Source organism: Plectropomus leopardus, chromosome 8 (assembly GCF_008729295.1).
Source record: "Plectropomus leopardus isolate mb chromosome 8, YSFRI_Pleo_2.0, whole genome shotgun sequence".
Taxonomy (NCBI): domain Eukaryota; kingdom Metazoa; phylum Chordata; class Actinopteri; order Perciformes; family Serranidae; genus Plectropomus; species Plectropomus leopardus.
The window spans coordinates 30,917,951-30,935,349 of NC_056470.1; the positions used below are offsets into that span (position 1 = coordinate 30,917,951).

The 17,399-nt window shown below is 39.8% G+C and overlaps 1 protein-coding gene across 1 annotated transcript in view; it reads right to left on the reverse strand.

Annotated features, from left to right (window-relative positions):
• Nucleotides 1-14,963, reverse strand: part of hspg2 (heparan sulfate proteoglycan 2) — a 148,022-nt gene extending 133,059 nt beyond the window's left edge. The window contains 1 exon segment of the mRNA XM_042491785.1: nucleotides 14,513-14,963. Within this exon segment, the coding sequence (XP_042347719.1) occupies nucleotides 14,513-14,584 (72 nt within the window). The 5' untranslated portion in view covers nucleotides 14,585-14,963.
• Between the last annotated feature and the right edge of the window lie 2,436 nt (nucleotides 14,964-17,399).

The following is a 17,399-nucleotide window of genomic DNA, read 5'->3' on the forward strand; positions in this document are numbered from 1 at the left end:
TGATCAAATATCATAAAATATAAAATCAATTTATTTATTTATTTTTTTAGGCGTTTTTGCCTTTAAACTATAGGACAGCACTAGTTTGAAATGGGGAGAGAGAGCGGGAATGACATGCAGCAAAGGGACAAGGTCGGAGTTGAACCCAGGGCCGCTGCGGCGAGGACACAGCCTCTATACACGGGGCACCTGCTTTATGCACTGAGCCACCAGGCGCCCCAAAATCACATTCTTCAGGTTTTTAATCGGGCTTGGGCCCAAAGATGCGGCCATTGTTCTGGCTGGGGTCTGTGCAGGTTCATGTGGGGTCTGCCCTGAGTTTTTGGGTCTGATCTACTCTGCTGGTCTTGGCTTGACTATGAGCTGCTTGGTTCTGTCCCACAGCCCATAAGCAGCCTCCATCGAGCCCCACTGACCCCGTCTGTGATCTGCACCTCTGCCAGAGAACCAGAGGGAGAGCAGCGTCTGTGCCCAGGGCTGATGGTCCTCTATCTGCTCCTGTCTAGTTTCCACACACCCCTGGATGTGGGGCTGTGTCATTTTTGGAGGGGGATTTAGTACCCAGTCCCTGTAAATGTTTTGTACCCTATGACTGGATGAAAAATGTTTCGCACTCTAGCCAATCACAGCCCAGTGGGGCCAGATCTATGATGATGCACTCTGTTCTGCTCTTTATTTGAATAGTACCTAAGAGAACAAAGGGGTAAAGCGTCATATTATATTTAGTGGAAACTGCTTATGATCACATCTGTCCGGGTCAGATTGATCACTATAGGCGGATGACATAACTTTTTTTCTTTTTCTCATGCAGAGAACCATCTAACTGGCATCTGCATATTTATTACATGAACATAACGTAATGAAGCAGACAGCTTTCACTATCACTATATTAATCACAATAAGTGGTTTTCCACTGTAATTTTATTTAATATAATGAGCAGTCAGAGTGCACTATTGTTACTTCTGATGCAGACAAAGATTTGCATTTGCAGAGCTTTAATGACAGATTCAAGTTTTCCATTTAATTTATACAGTCTGAGATCAGGTCAGAGTCTCTGTGATTTGATGTGAGCAATGTTTACTTTTCATTAAAAATACAGTGTGTGTGTGTGTGTGTGTGTGTGTCTGAATCAAAGACTTTTTTTTTCCATTACAACACAGTTTGGCTCATGGAACGGAACATGCATCTTCAAAAGCAGCAAACCTGAATGGAAAAAATGTCCAACCAAGCGGCTCCGCTCGGCTGAAACACACTGTGAAGGAAATTCAAATATCACATCTTAGCTGAGAGACGAAAATAAAAACAACAAGGGCTTGTACTTTGGCATAATTAGGTCCAGGGGAATTCATTAATCCTTAGTTTCAGCTTGTTACTTGCCAAGTTACAAAAACTTGTGAAAACTTTTGTACAGCTTTGCAACCACATTCGGTAACCAGCTGACAGAACTCCAAATGAAGTAGATCCTGCTGTGCAAGAGATAAAAACCTGTGATAAATGCCTCTTTATCTTCACTGCATGAAAATAAAAGACTAAAAACACGGGGATGATGTTTAAATAAGACTTGCTTGTTGAGATATGAATGTAGAATTAGGGGATTTTGAAACGTAAACATGCTTCAGAGAGAATAAGATTTAAGTAGGGGAAAAACTAGCATGGGGGTTGGAAAAACAACAAAAACACTGGCTTATTTCTCTCAGCATATATAGAGCAGGACATCTGAACTGTGCACAGGAAAGCCTGAATAAACTTTGCTTCAGGGGAAGTGGGGTCCTCTTGTCCTGTAGATTATTCCAGGTTTCATTTCCCCAACAGGATGGTGACTCAGCAAGAGACAAACGTTTTAGACCATCACAAGCCACTGCACCAAAACAATGGAGCGCAGACAACGTCTTAACCACAAACACGTTTGCTTTTTAAAGATATCTCACCGTGGACCAAATCACTTGTCCAAACTGACTTCCAAGTGACTACAGAAAAAGGCAGTCGGGAGGGAAGAAATGAGTTCTCCACTGCAACTATGATGCAAATACTGGTTAACCGCTCATTTACAATACGCAAGCATTTACAGACTATTAAATGGACAATTCACTCCAAAACCAAAAATACACATTAGCTGAAGTGCTATTTATCAGTATAGACTGTTTTGGTGTGAGTTTCCTAGTGTTAGAGATATATGCCATAAAGATGTCTGCTTTCTCTTCCATATAATGGAACTAGATGGCACTCAGCTTGTGGTGCTCAAAGCGCCAAAAACACACATTTGAAAATCTCAAATAGCAATGTCTGTTTCCAGAAATCACGACCCTCTTACTGAAGATGATCCATATACCTTGTTGTGAGCAGCTACACCCGCCAACCGTATCACCACACAGAACGAAGCAGTTAAGACAACTTGCAAGATGAAAACAACATCCCACTCGGCTGAACTGTAATGCTAGCTAGTTTAGAAATAATAGTTAAGCTAGCAGTAGATGCAAACTTGCTTTTGTGCAGTGATTCTATCGATGGGCAATTTATGTTTCGGCAAACCGTGGATGCATTACATTTTTTTGTAGAGGATACACTGAAACTTTACATTTCAGCAAAGCTTTGGTGAATGAATGCTGAGGGTTAAACCACTTGGTTAATGTTTGGAAAAGATCACAATGCTGGTGTTAGGTGCTTCAAAATGCACTGGAAAAGCAGGAACAAGAAGGTAAAAAACACCCAGGTTAGGCTGTTCAAACACTGCTGAGAAACATTGCGAAGTATCGGTAAAAAACACCCAGCTGAGATGCCACAACCACCTGTGGGAACGCTGCTAAGCGTTGCCAAAACGTTGTTGTTTGTTGGTTTAAAACTGATGTCTGCAGCGGTCTGCAGCTTGGCAACCATCTCGCCAAAACTGCATCCACCATTCCCTCCGTCTCCAGTTGCCAAAATCAACTTTTATACTACGTCGCTTTAGAAAATGTTGATACGATACATAGAAAATGTGCAAATGAAATGCAGGATGCCAACATTTTCTTCAGGCAACTGGGCAGATTTTTTGGTGCTTTGACCATCACAAGCCAGGTGCCAGGTGCAATTTCATTACATTCAAAATATATTATAATCATTACATCTGCAACTCACAACAACACAACTTAAATTGAAAAATAGCACTACACGTAGAGAAAAAATGCACTTGTGATTTTGTCTCTTTAAAGTTACTGGCAAGCGTGAGCAGACAGAGGAAAGGATGGAGGGTGAAAACACCAAAACAGGCCAGAAATTCCTGCAAGGACATGAAGTGCGTAAGTGTGTGGACGTGTGTATAACAAAGAGAAAGAGCTGTTATGTCTGACATGATAACACAGACCAGACTGGTGCAGCTCCTCTGTAGCCTCAGAGAAGGGCACAGCACACCAGACCCCAACATTAACTTTAACAGTCCCTTCAAAGGCAGTTTGAGGACATTTGCAGCAGTTCGCCTGTTGTTATTTTATTTATTAGTATGAGGCCAAAAGATATCAAGTGTTCTTAATAGCTCAAACTGACATGCACTAACGACTGCCCCCCTTAGTTACTGTTGCTATGATTAAAAATGCTGTCTCCGGCTGACGTTTTAATGCTTCCTGTTCTAAAATGAGAATGATGTAAAAGGGGTCTTGAATCTGCACTTGGCAGCTAATTACTGTACATGATGTCGTGCTAAAAGACTGAGGCTAAAGCTGCAAGATCCAGTCAAAAGTCAGCATCTAAATTAGGGACTGTTACTTACTTTACCTCTTAGGAGGCTTGGGTGTGACTTTGGTTATTTCTGTTTTTATTCTGATCCTCCTCAGAGCAACAAATGCATTTTCTTGAGCCTCCCTGAGTGACTAGATACGCCTGCTGTAGGTATCAGAGCCAATGCAACAAATCATCAGCACAGATCAAGTGAGAGTTATCACAAAAACTAATTTCTTGCACAATACAAAACTCCTCCCTACAAATTGCATCATTGCATTGTGCATGCACTTCAGCAGAATACTGGCTCATGATGGCCACTCGTCCGACCACACAACATCAACAAAAGGTTAAAAGCCTACACATGACACACACTCAGCAGTAGCAAGAATAAGACCAGTAACTTATCATGGTGGTTGTTTTTAGATTTTAAAGACTTGCCCTTTAATGATTGAAAAAGTTAGAAGATGTCAGATATGTATTTATACAATGATATTTTCTGGGGGTTTTTTTTGAGTTTCTGGCTGTAATAATTGATGCTTTTTTCTGTTTTGTTTTTTTAAGAAAGCATGCCGTTCATGGACAACATTTCAAAACCTGGTTAGGCTTAGAAAAAACCATGTTTTGGCTCTACCTTCATATAGGAAGTGAACACCAGGTGTAGTGAAGTGAAGACCCGGGTTTGCTGGACGCATCCATCACCCCTCCAGCCCGCCCTCTAGCGGCCCTTGTGCTCCTTATACTTGGTTGTTACCAGCAGTGTTTCAACCTTGCACAGTTCGGCGGTGTATCACACGGCTGCACCAGGTGCCATCCTGCCAACCAGCTGCATATTATAACTCCGCACAAGGTGGCTTTTGGTATCACTGACAAAGCAGCAGTATATGACAACTTCAGCATGAGGACGGGTTGTAAATTCCAAGACTTTTCAAAGTTTTCCATGACCTACTGAACCCTGGGTTACTGAAAATATATACAAAATACAACCCCAGTTGTGTTTTCACCAGTTTTGCAACATCCCTCCCCTCAAAAAAACACTGAACAATCCCTTGGGCTGTTATTTCCTACTAAAATAACCTCTTGACTGCTTAGCTTACATTACAAAAAAAACAACATGTTTTCACTTTTAATGTTTCAAGAGAAAGGGTTTTTTTGTCTTCACAGTGTTTCTGTTGCTCATTATAAAAAAAACAAAGATTAGCTCGTCAGCACTGGTGTTCAAAACACACAAATCCTTAATTTGTGGAGTCAGTGCCTAATTAGGCTCCTGAAGAGCAGCAGGCTCGTACGGCTGCCTGCGAACAAGCTCCTGAATTAAATAAAAGCTACCAGAAAGGGGAAGCTGGTGTTTTCCCTGTGTTTACTCTTCACCGAGCCTTTACACCCCGAAGCCTGCAAAATTCCACATGCAGACCTCCCTCTGTGAACATTAAGGGTTTAACAACAGCTTAGGCGAATTTGCATCTTCTTAAGGTTACAATAAAGTCTTGGAGGACGGCAGCCTCTCAGGTTTCACAGGTAGAGACTTGTCGTACAGTGAGAGGAAGTGGAAGCGGGGTGCTACCCGGAGACATCATCAGCTCTGATAAGACACCAGGGTGGGATTTTTTATAAACACTTTGCAGGATGTCGGGGTCAAACCTGCTTTTAAAAGACAATGGAGAGAAAAAGAGTGATCGCATTCTTTTAGCAAACTTAAGTGCCCTGGAAAAAAATCTACTCTGTTCACGACACACAAAACGCCTTTAGTGAAAAGGGCAGCGACCCCCATCAGAGTGGCTGTATAAGTTGGGAGGGACCAAACAAGACAATGCAGCAGCTCCCTTGAGGAAAAAGCAGAATGCCCGAGTGACTTCACATCAATGCCGCCAGCAGAGACAATGGCAGATTCAATGGGGCACCAACAACTATGGAGCACCTTCAAAGAGAAAGTGCAATACAGTTAACTTAGCATTTCAATGAATCTCCAATAAGTGCTAGCCTGGGTACAGCCTGGGAAAAAGCCCCGTAAGACAATAAGAGAAGATTGAAGACGGCTGTTTAAGATGGGAAAACAGTCCATTACAGTCTTTTGTTCTTTTTATCAAGCTCTTGTTGATTTAGAGCTCAGAGGAGCAGAGTGACCAGTGGCATTAAAGGCCCAGTGTGTAGGATTTATGGGGATATATTGGCAGAAATGGAATATTATATAATAAGCATGTTTTCTGTAGTGTACAATCACCTGAAAATAAGAACTGTAGCTTAGTAGCTTAGAACAGAGAAACCAAACGGTGGCACTAAATAGGGACATTGACGTTTTTGCATCAGCCAACACAGTAAGCAGCCTCTCTGTGACGATAAGTTTTAGGCTCCAGGTTTCATTGTTTTGAAAAGGAAGATACCTCTACCAACAATTTGGCTCCCAGTGAAAACCTTATGAACCGGACCTTAAGTTATCAGAGAAAAAAGAGAACACACTTTATTAAGTGCTGGGATAATGAGCCAAATAGCATAAGAGAAACACTGATTTGTAAAATGAAACCGTTTCTGTTTTTTTAGGGGTTTTTTTCAGTGTTTTTAGCAGTTTAAATCATGTGGTCCATTTGTTTCAGAGAGGATGATAATTTGACACCAGTAAAAAACCTCTTGAACATCTGGATGTTAAATTATCAGAAAAATAATGTGAGCAGGTGCTAGGCTAACGGCCCAGCTCCAACATGCTGAACAGCATTGGAACAAGAAACTGCTTCATTCAGTGTTTTTACCCGTTTAAATCACAGGGTCCATCTGTTTTGTAGAGGAAGAGACCTCTGTGGATAATTCGGCTCCCGGTAAAAACCTCCTGAACAATGAACACTGAAGGAATTCTAACTGGGAGAAGTTTCCGCTAAGTGCCTTTAAATCCCCGTAAATCTCACACACTGCTCATTTAAAATGAGCATTTAAGTATTCATTTGGCCAAAAATCTGTCAATTCCAAATGACAAGATGAAAAAACAACAACTTGGTTTTGGTCTTTTTTCTCATTTTCAGAAGAATATCACTGAAATTCTAAAACTGACTCAACATGGCGAGGGAGAAACACACATCAGACATTTGTGATTTCCTTCCCCAAATAGTTTCTGACCATTAGCTGTTTTTTTATTGCTTGTGGTATAGACTGTGTTTTGTCCTCGAGACATACTGTGACCTCAACATGAACTCTGCTGAGTTTATTGCACCTGTAGCTCCATAACACAGGAATGAAGAGAGATACAGAGATATACTTCAAGTATGTTTAATAAAAGAAAAAAAGAGCATTTTTATAACTGTTTGGGTGCTATCAGTATCTTTTTCAGCTTCTGAATAATTACATCAGACAGCCTGGATAGTGAACATGCTACCTTAACGATGCCAGGAAATCCCTTAAGTACTTGATACCGCAAAGAGTTCAGATTACAGGGTTCACTGTAGAGCAAGAGCCAGAAATTGGTAGTGATTTAGTATCTTGCTCATGGGCACTACAGGAAGTCACTTGTTGCCCACAGATACAGTCAGTGTGTAGTCATAGTTGGCACGTGTGGTGAGAGCAGAGGGGGAAAACAGTCTTTTCCCTCAGCCTGTACTGGGAAAGCAAGCAAGTAGACTCACATAAGTGACACAATTGAACTTACCATAATATCAGTATCCTGCAGCCATCACCACGTTATAGACTATAAACTATAAAGTAGCATGTTTAAGTGAATTCTGGTGCACTTTTCAAGACAGTATAGCAGCGCTAACATTACTCAACACCATTACACAATGTTTTGACGTTGTGCTTTATTGTTATCATGCTCAGATTTTTACTAGCAGCTAAACAATCTAACAGTGTTTGAATGGAGCATTTCATAATTTTTGTTTAATAAGAAATAGCCCCAAATCACCATGGCAAAAGCCACCAAAATCCATTTAAATGTACAATCATTTTAGTGTAAATCAAACAGGCGTATTTTTTATATCTAACTGGGTGAATTTAGGGTTTATTTTAACCAAACCAGAAATGGTGACTGTTAAAAAGGGTGAAAAGCCAAATTGCAATGGATTGGGTTATTTCTATTTTGTTTCTGTTGACTTTGAATAAAGTTTGTTTTACGATAATAAAATTATTTTTTATTTAAATGGAGTCTGGTGGGTTCTGCGATAGCGATTTTGGAGCAGTTACTGGTTAGACAAACATAATTCCATTTTTAATAAAGAGGTTTTATCTGAGTCTGTCAGTGGCAAAGCAAGCACTTTGAGTGGATATGAATGGACTGTGTGAGTGTTTATCCTCTCGCTCAATGCTGGTCCAATTTAAACAATGCTGGTCCCATTAGTCACTTAGACGCAAAAACATGGGAAAACAGGGTCCAGGTTGAAAAACACCCTTTAGCTCTGGAAGTTTATTTGAGGTACAGAAAGCCATACAGCAACTCTTTAGCATGGTGGCAAATGCTCTGCCCCCCCCCCCCCCACAGACTGACCATATCTATGTTGAATGAGGACCATTTAATCAGCAGGCTGCTCTGCTTCCAAACCACACAGTCATTTCTAACAACCACTACTGAAAAGAGAAGAGTGTGTTATCACAGAGATAATCAAAGACAGGCGTGCTAATCAGAGAGGTTTGAAATGCATTACCCTAAAGAGGTAAATTCTGACTGAAAATTTCTTCCACATAAAGCTTCAAAGATTCAATTACAGAATTGCACTCGCCCTGATTAAAGCTCAGAGCTCGATCCGTGGATGATACATAAATCTATCAAACTGCGGTTTGAAACAAAAGCCAGCCATGCTTCAGAGAGGGAAAATGTGTGAAGAGGTGTGAATGGAAAGAGTGGGACTCTAGTTACAACAGGCGGTACTCAAGAGTATGTGCGCTCATGTCAGCACATGCACAGCGTTGCTGCTGTACCAGCTGAGGTGCAGCTGTGTTTGGAGTCGGCTCTTCTGTCCGACACGGATGCGACTTTGGGCATGAAAGTGGAACAGAGCAGAGCTCAATGTATTTTGTGGAGACATTATTTGTGTTAGTGTGTGCATGACAGTGTGTCCAAGGCAAGAGTGGGGGTAAAAAAAAGTGAATCTCAGCAATCAAAGCGCACATATCACTCTGATCTCTAAGTTTAAAAGAAAATATGGTTCTTTTGAGAAAATGCTCGCATTAATTATACATTATAATAATACAACAAAATAAACAGGCATTGGAAGCAAAATGCAAATGAATCAGAGGAAGAAGAGAAGAAAAAGGAACATTAAATCACACTGTGGATCCTTAAAAGCTCCATACCAACATTTTTAGCATACTTAAGCTAATATTTTTTATAAGTCATGCATACTTGACGCATTCCTGCTGATCATTCTCCATAACATGCTTTAAGTAAAAAACAATATGCTTGTGTAGTAAGGTACATGTATATGCTAATCACTTTGAAAAGCCTGCATCAGTATTATGCAAAAATGCAACTTTCACAACAATAGACCAGACACGAGTTCACTCATAGACGTAGATTTCACCTGGATTATTTTTATGCCTTAGTTAAATAAATGGAAATCAATGGCTGCTGAGCAGGCAGTGAAAATATAAGACACTACAGCATCATTAGTAATGTAACCCCAGGCTACGTTCCTTTAAGTCAGGGCACAGGAGGGTGTGCTCCTCTAGCTTTGGTGCTCCACAGACTGCATCAAAACCAGCTCACTTCTCTATGGGGGGCCAAAGAAGCACAGAATAAAAGGAATATTTTCAGCGTCTGTATCCAATGGAACTATGTAGCAACAGAGTAATGCCCACAGGAAGAACAAAGAAAGTGGCCAAACACTGGTCTTGTTTATGCAACATCACATTTCTCGGAGTAGAAAACTTTTTGGAATGACTGCACTGCACACAGACATGCAAAACAGTAAATATGTTAAGATAATGCCTCGTTTCCACATAGCTCTGCGCACGTGTGAGTCAACTGGAAATCCATTTATTCCTATGAGCTCCGGTGTGTTTACGAAACTTTCAGTATTTTTTTATCCCAAATTTCTACCTCCTCGGTTACTTTTTCACCATACATTAATGGAGCAGTTTTTATCTCTGCATTACTCCTTGTGTATATTCCATAAGACTGGATGGTGAAAAACAGTCATCCATAAAGAGATGCATGAAATTTTGGACACAAAACAAAACTGAGTGAAAACTAGGCATAATTGTCAGGTTAAGTGGTGAGAAGACAGAGCAGCGTGACCTATGCAACATACAGAAATGAGGAGTGAAAAGCTCAGGACGCTGAGCAGCGGGAGCTAATCTTGGCTGTGAGTGAATCATGACGAACCCCCTGCTGATCTGAGAAACAGAGTCAGGTTCAGAGTCCTCACCTCTCTGACCTCTATACCGGCCCCAAGTCACACCTCACTGCAGAGTCAACAAATGCCAGTCTGCCGGCCTGCACTCCATATGTGCCAATGTGCTCGAGCCACTTCAGTGCAGCATTGTCCCATCAGCCAAGATGGCCTCTCCCCCCAGGCTATAATTCAACAATGCAATGTTTACTGAACCCAGTCTTCAAGCAATTATGTGAATGGGTCTGGAGGGGGCAGGTCTTCCCCACTGTTCAAACTGTGGAGTGGAGCTGGTGTTTGCACTGCTGAGCTTCACAGAGTCCTCATCGACTCTGAATGGGAATTAAACACCAGGTAGCCAGGTTCTGAACCGACGAGGCGCCACACAGAGAGACCGACCACCTCGCCCAGTCGATACCAGCATAGACTAAATAAATCATCAGATCAAACTGTCGCTGCATCACATTTAGCAGCGGATGGCGGGCTTGAGTTACACACAGGACAGAAAGACAACACTTTACACCGACGACACACGCGCTGCAGACTATAAAGTCATAGGAATCCAGGCCGCCCTTCCCCCAACCCAACTCAGCCCTCAATGAAGTCAAGGGACACTTCTGACAGTCTATACTGGGAGAGATCTCTGAGCCAAAATTGTCAGCAGTGGTGCTCACAGTTGATGTCATACATCAGAAAACAAAGTGGCCTCACACTCTCTTATATGATTAAGTAAGCAAGGACCAGCTTATAAATTTATTTCCACTTTTAAAACTTGAATATATTTTTCCGCCAGAATTGACGCCTTTATGCAGATTTTTAAACACACGAAAATCCACAAAAAATAGGTGATAGACTCTTTCCCCTTTTTCTTTCTATTTTGCATCACGTTCAGCATCACTAATGGGCCAGAAACAGGTTAGTAAATGGTAGAAAGCAGCATGGACACCAGTGAAAATGTTACGGCTCTTATTTTTTTGTATCTGTTACTTAATATATCTCTTTCAAACTTAATGGCCACTAATTTTGAGTGATTTTCAAGCAGTGCTTAGACAGAAACTGACTGTATTTTGTGGTGGTGCATGATTGTATCAGGGCTGGCTTACACAAGCTAAACAAACACCACCAAATATTTAACTCCCATTTACTTCCATTTAATGCAAGCAGAGGGGCTACTAAAACATTTGCTTCCCATGGCAAAACAAATTTGCATCTTCTAATTGCATGAAGTTCAACTTTGGTGAACTTTTACCATCAGATTTGCAGCCTCAACTGACAGCAAAGGAGTATGTGTGTAGGAGCCATTGATTTTTCAGTGTGTCTAACTAGTCGATATTGTATGATATTGACCACGAAAGATACAAATTGCCCCACATGAGAAATCAGTGTTTACTACAGAATTAGAGTCTATATGTGCTGAGCTGATAGCAGTCTCATCCAAATCCATAGGGTTTTTTTCTGTGTCCAGAGTGGGCTCTGCGAGAGTGGTGCACAGTAGGCCTATATACATTATATATTTCAACAGCAACGATCCAGCTCCAAAAATAGAGAATCAATGCGTGGCAACAGGTGTTGATAGTGTGGCGGGCTGCCACAAATAAGTAAATGTGTAGGCACAGTATCACAACCTCAACCATCATAGCCTTGATTGTTGATTGTTGATCAGAGACGTCTGACTCCACCCTCTGGCACCTCTATTGGCTGCATTAATGCCGACACAAAGGACGCATGGAAGTATGAGGGCGGTGATGTTTACGTGTGAAATGGACGAATCTATTTTCACACATAGACAGAACAAATGAACCGTAAGTGAGTATTTTCGTTCAGTGGAACAGCTGCCTGTACACTTTATTAGTTTGAAAATTAAGTTGTATAAACACTAGACTCAGATAATTTCTCACACTAGCACTGCTGGTGGTTCACAGCAGGATATTGGTACTCATTTGTGATGGAGAGCTCTTACCCATCGAGAGGTTTTATTGACTTTGATTGTTTGAGTCGATGCGCATGACCCTGACATTCCAGCGTGGAGGAAGGAGGGCCCGTAGTAACACCAGTACGTGTGCTTAATTGAATCAAGAGGCCAGACGCCTGCTATAGTTCAAAGCCATAATGCAAGAAACAGATGCTTGGGGTTCCAGGTAATTTAATTATGATGGTATTGTTGGCCTGGTAGTCAATCAAGGCTGTGCTAAAAGTGTAGAAACCATCTCCTATTACCTTCCAGTGTCAGGACACAATGGATGGTGATAGCCCTCTGGGGGACTTGGCAGCTTTTGTGGATCAATGATATTAAAGAAAACTTTGACAATGTAGATAATACACCTTCTATGTCAACTTCAGAAACTGATAGAAAGTGATAGATCATGCCAACCAAAGGAAACACTCAATAGCACATCGCCGATGGATGTTAAATATACCTCGACACTATAGCTCCCCAAACATCCAGAATATTACCGCTGAGATACTCTATATCCAGCAGGTGAGAGATTTATGTCCGCCGGCCGCCGCAACTATGTCCCATCATTCAAAAAGGCTTTCCTTCAGATCAAATCAACACAGAGGAGTCAGAGATATCTCAACCATGACAGCTCTGTTTATTGGGGGGCATAAAGGTGAGAGAGCAGACGGGATTTCTAGAGGGTGGGGGGGTGGTCTATTCTCAGCAGCAAGGCAATGGTCCTCCTCTATATGATTCATACCACAGATATAGACGAGTATAAACATCTTATTTCAGACTGAAATATCATTAATAACGCTTGAATAAATACCTAACAGTGCATGGAAAGCATCCAAGAGCTGAGACAATTAATCATTAAAGATGAAAAGAGCATTTTTGATGATTGATTCATTGTTTCAGCCTTTTGTTAAGCAAAAATGCTTTTACTGCCTTTTTCTTTTGTATTTCATTCTAGGTTAAATATATTTGGGTTTTGGGATATTGGTTCGACAAAATGAGCAACTTGAAGACATAATCTGGACTAGGTCTGAGCAATTTATGTATTTTACATCAATATTATGATATGAGACTAGATATTGTTTGAGATTTTGGATATTGACATATGTTTCCAGATTTCAATGCCTGAATTACAGTAAAGTGACGTAATTTTCTGAACTTACTGCTGTTCTTAAATTTGCCTTTACCCACTTAATCATTATATAGCCTTACTGTTGATTATTTATCAAATATCTCAGTGTGTAAATATAATGGATGGGGAAAAAAGATCAATGCCACATTGTATTGCGATATTTTGTGTGGCAATATTTTATCTATCCACAAACACCAAATATTGGATATTTGATTTTGGTAGCCTATTAAAATAATAAAATCAATTGCTTTTTCTGCCCACTTGATACATTTTGCTGCAGTAAATCTAAAAATATGATAAAAATGACATTGTTGACAATATTTTAACTTGATTTAATAAATGCCAATATATGATATCACAATAATCAGCATATCGCAAAGCATTTAAAACTGCAATATTATTGAATTGTGACTTAAGTATTGTGATAATATTGTAACAGAGGGGCCTCTCGTCACTCCTACCCCTTGTAAATATTTTGTAAAAGCACCAACAGTCAACCCTACAATATCATCACAATATGGATATTGACGCATTTGGTCAAAAATATTGTGATTTTTGATTTTCTTTGTATTGCCCAGCCCTAATCTTGATGCTCAAAGCATTTGTGTATAATTAAAAAGATATTTAACCATTAAAATAATTGCTTCACTGCAAAACAGTAAAAGCTGAATGAATAAAACCAGAGGATGTAACTTGAAACGAAATCCCCAATTTGGTCCATTCTCCCAACTGCAGTGGATGGAGGAGAACATCACTAGAGAAGTGGATTGAAGTTTTTCATTACTGTTTTTTACTAAAGTCCATTTTTTTCTTAAATATAATGACTCCAACCTTTATTTCAAAGGACTGCAGGTTTTCTATGTCTAATCCAAGTCTGGTAAACAATGAAAGTGGGTCAAATGTGTGCAAAAAAAGGAGCAAATGCACATTTTAATATAAGACCTGCTCAAATTGCCACAAAATAAAGTGAACTCCATACAAAAGTGTTTACAAAAGGCAATGAATGCAATTCAAAGTGCAGCCTGGCTAAGTTTGAGAAGGTTTCGGAGTTGAAGGGAGCCTATGAATAGCTTGTTTCTATGGACAAACTTAGCCCAGCTTCACTCAACAGCAGCTTCTAGTTTGTCATATTACTTTAAAAAGCATCTTTACTGCACATGCTGATATGACTGTGTGGAGAGGAGTCTGTTATACAGCCCACTTGTGAGCAGAGCTGCACCACCAGCAGACCACACTATTTACTGAATATAAATAGCACCATCAACACATACCTGATACTTTATTTTTGCCTTAATGGGATATAAAAGCACTGATTTGTGACTTTAACATGACCTCTGGGGGGAATAACAGCTTTTATAGGCGAGTTTTAGTAAGTGAATGAAAACATTTAGTGGAGTTCAAAAGTAAAAAGAAAGTTTGAGCTGACTTACAGTAACCAGCAGCTGGCATGTGAGAATCAAAGAGAGGATAAGTCCACAGATCGAAGTGGTCGGAGTGCCCATTTTCCACCAACCCAGCACAGGCTGCAAATGCTGGGGGAAAGGAAAAACCGAGGTCCCTCACTTCGCTCCTCCTGGCCGCTGCAGCGGTGTGTCGCCTGCACCTTTTTTCAGACTTTTTTTCTGTATGAAGAAACCCGACTGCTCCTCTGCGTCCCACACCCGGTGGGACCTCATCAACAGGTAAAAACCGATCCCTTTACGCGCTTTTTTTCTGCAGGAGTGGACGTAAAATCTCGACTCCGGATTTGCTCCTGTGCACTCCGAAAGTTGAAATTTGTAGTGGGTGCTAAATGCAGTCTTGCAAAGTCACTGGGAAGTCCTGAGCTGGGATATAGCAGAGAGAGAGGGAAAGAGAGAGAGAGAGCGCAGCCGAAAAAGTAAAAGGCGGAATGGAATTCAGGGAGTGCTGAAAGAGAAGACAGCTAATCCCAGTGTGAGGAGACGCCACCCAGTACACCCATGTTAGCTCTTTACATGACCACACTGTCCTCACATGTGTCCAGCCCCCTGAGAAAATGCTATTGTAGTATTCAGATCATATTCCCCACATGGACTGAAAGTCTGACGATGGCTCTAAATATTCAGTTTACAGCAGAGGTGGACGTTTTGATACATTTTTCTATGGTAAAAGTATCAATATTACAATTTAAAAAAAACATTCAAAAGTAAATGCAAGTTAAAGTACATGCACGATCTAGAAAATGTACGTAAAGAGCTCATTATGCAGACAAAAACTGTTTTTTACATATTTATATTCATTTCATACTAAAAGCAGTGCCGGACCTAGCGCATTTTGGGTCCTACAGGGTAACTGCCACTGGGGCACCCCATCCTGATAAAAGAATATTTCATGTATTTATTACAAACAAAAACAGAAATAAAGCAACATGGCTAACAAAGCATAATAATAACAAACCATAACTGAGAGCGGGATGTGCAAATTTGAAAATTTCATCTTCTTTTATCTTTACTTCGTAACGGTGGCTTTGCCTTTTCTCTATTATTCATTTTTGCAAAAAATACTCCTTCACAAGTAAAAGTCCTAAATTCATAGTATTTTTTATGCAAACGTATCAAAAGCAGCTCCTTTAATGTGTCATATTCTAATAGAATATTGTATTATGCAGTTTTTATCACTGGCAAATACATGTAAGAGCATTTTAATGTTGTAGCTCATCAATGTGGAGCCCAGTTTTGATACTTTATCCACAACTGGGTAGTTTAATAGTAAAGTACTGCATCATATCACATAAACATATGTTTGTTCCTATGTGTAAAAAATAACTGCATCAAATAAATGTAGTTGAGTACAAAGTGCAACATTTCTACAATGGAAAAACTCAATTAAAGTATACCTAAAAAAATAATAATAATAATAATACCATGATGTAAAGTGTTTGATTACAAGCAAAGCATACACCCCACTATTATTTGAGCATTAAGTACTAAAGTATTATCAGAAAAATGTACTTGTATGAAATATAAAAGCAGCCGGTGTTGAAGCCTGTCAGCAGCCGTATACTGTAAGGCAGTTTAATGTATCATATTTTACAAAAAAAAGATATGCAAAGTAACTAGCAATTGTAACTATAAGATAAAATTATGTATTGGATTAAATAATACAATATTTCCCCCAAGGAGACAGCAGAGGTCCCATAAAATGATATTCTTCAATAACATAAACATATTTTTACAGTGATAAAATAGTGAAACCATTTCCTATAATATTATTGTAATAGTCTTATGATATCATTTCCAGAAGGGACTTGTATGTACATTTGGAAAGCATTAAAAGATTACCTTTATTTTTATTGTAAGTATGACACAAGGATATATCAGAAACATGAAAAACTCTTTTATGTCAAAAAACTTAAGATAAACTAAGAAGAATAGGCCTAATCCTCTGGGGTTTTTTTTTTTTTCTTTGATTGAGCCGTAAACCTGCTCCACGCTTGCAGTTCACTTTTTATGCCCTAAGGACATATTTTTTAAAATCCTCTCTGGGATTCCAGAAATGTACTTCCGCTCTGCTGAACATTTTACTTAAAACATTTATGGTGCATAAATGTATTCTTATGGAAACATCCTGGCCATTAAATCACTGAGATATCAATATTTTGGAAGAAAAAAGAACTGCTGTTGCAGACTTTCTGGAAACTTGAGCATTCAGTGCCCTCTACTGGACAAAAAACTGCCACTACACCAAAGACAAACACTGATTCACCATGATTCACCATGCAGCGGATACAAAAAAAACATCTAAAGCATCAAGTAAAAATAGAAACACAATTAACTGTCCTGCTGTCCCATCAGACATGTCCTAAATATAAGCCACACGCAGAAATCAGTGGTAAACGACATGTCAGGAGCTTTTGGAGGACCGTACGTTTGTCTCCATTCATGTCACTAATGCAGAGAGCACACTGTAACACTCAGAGGCAGCTGCTGCCAATTAAAAGCTGAACCCTGAATAGAACTGGCGAGGCGCTCTTCTCATTTACTCTCCAAAATAGGCTAAAAGCGAGATGAACAGAACGGGCTTATCAAGTTGTTTGGTATGTTATGAATGTGACACTAGTGAGAGTTGTATTTATACAACCTAATTAGATTACTAAAGGTACGATCTAAAGATTAAAGGTTGACTCAAGACATGTTGTAAGACATACCAAAGGACCAAATAAAATACTGAATAATAATAATAGTCTTATATGGGTTTTTTTTTCCACAAAAAACAAAAGAATTAACAAGTTAAAAAATCTTAAAACTACACTGCTCAATCGTTTTTGTCACATGAAAATTATTTTTATTATTACAC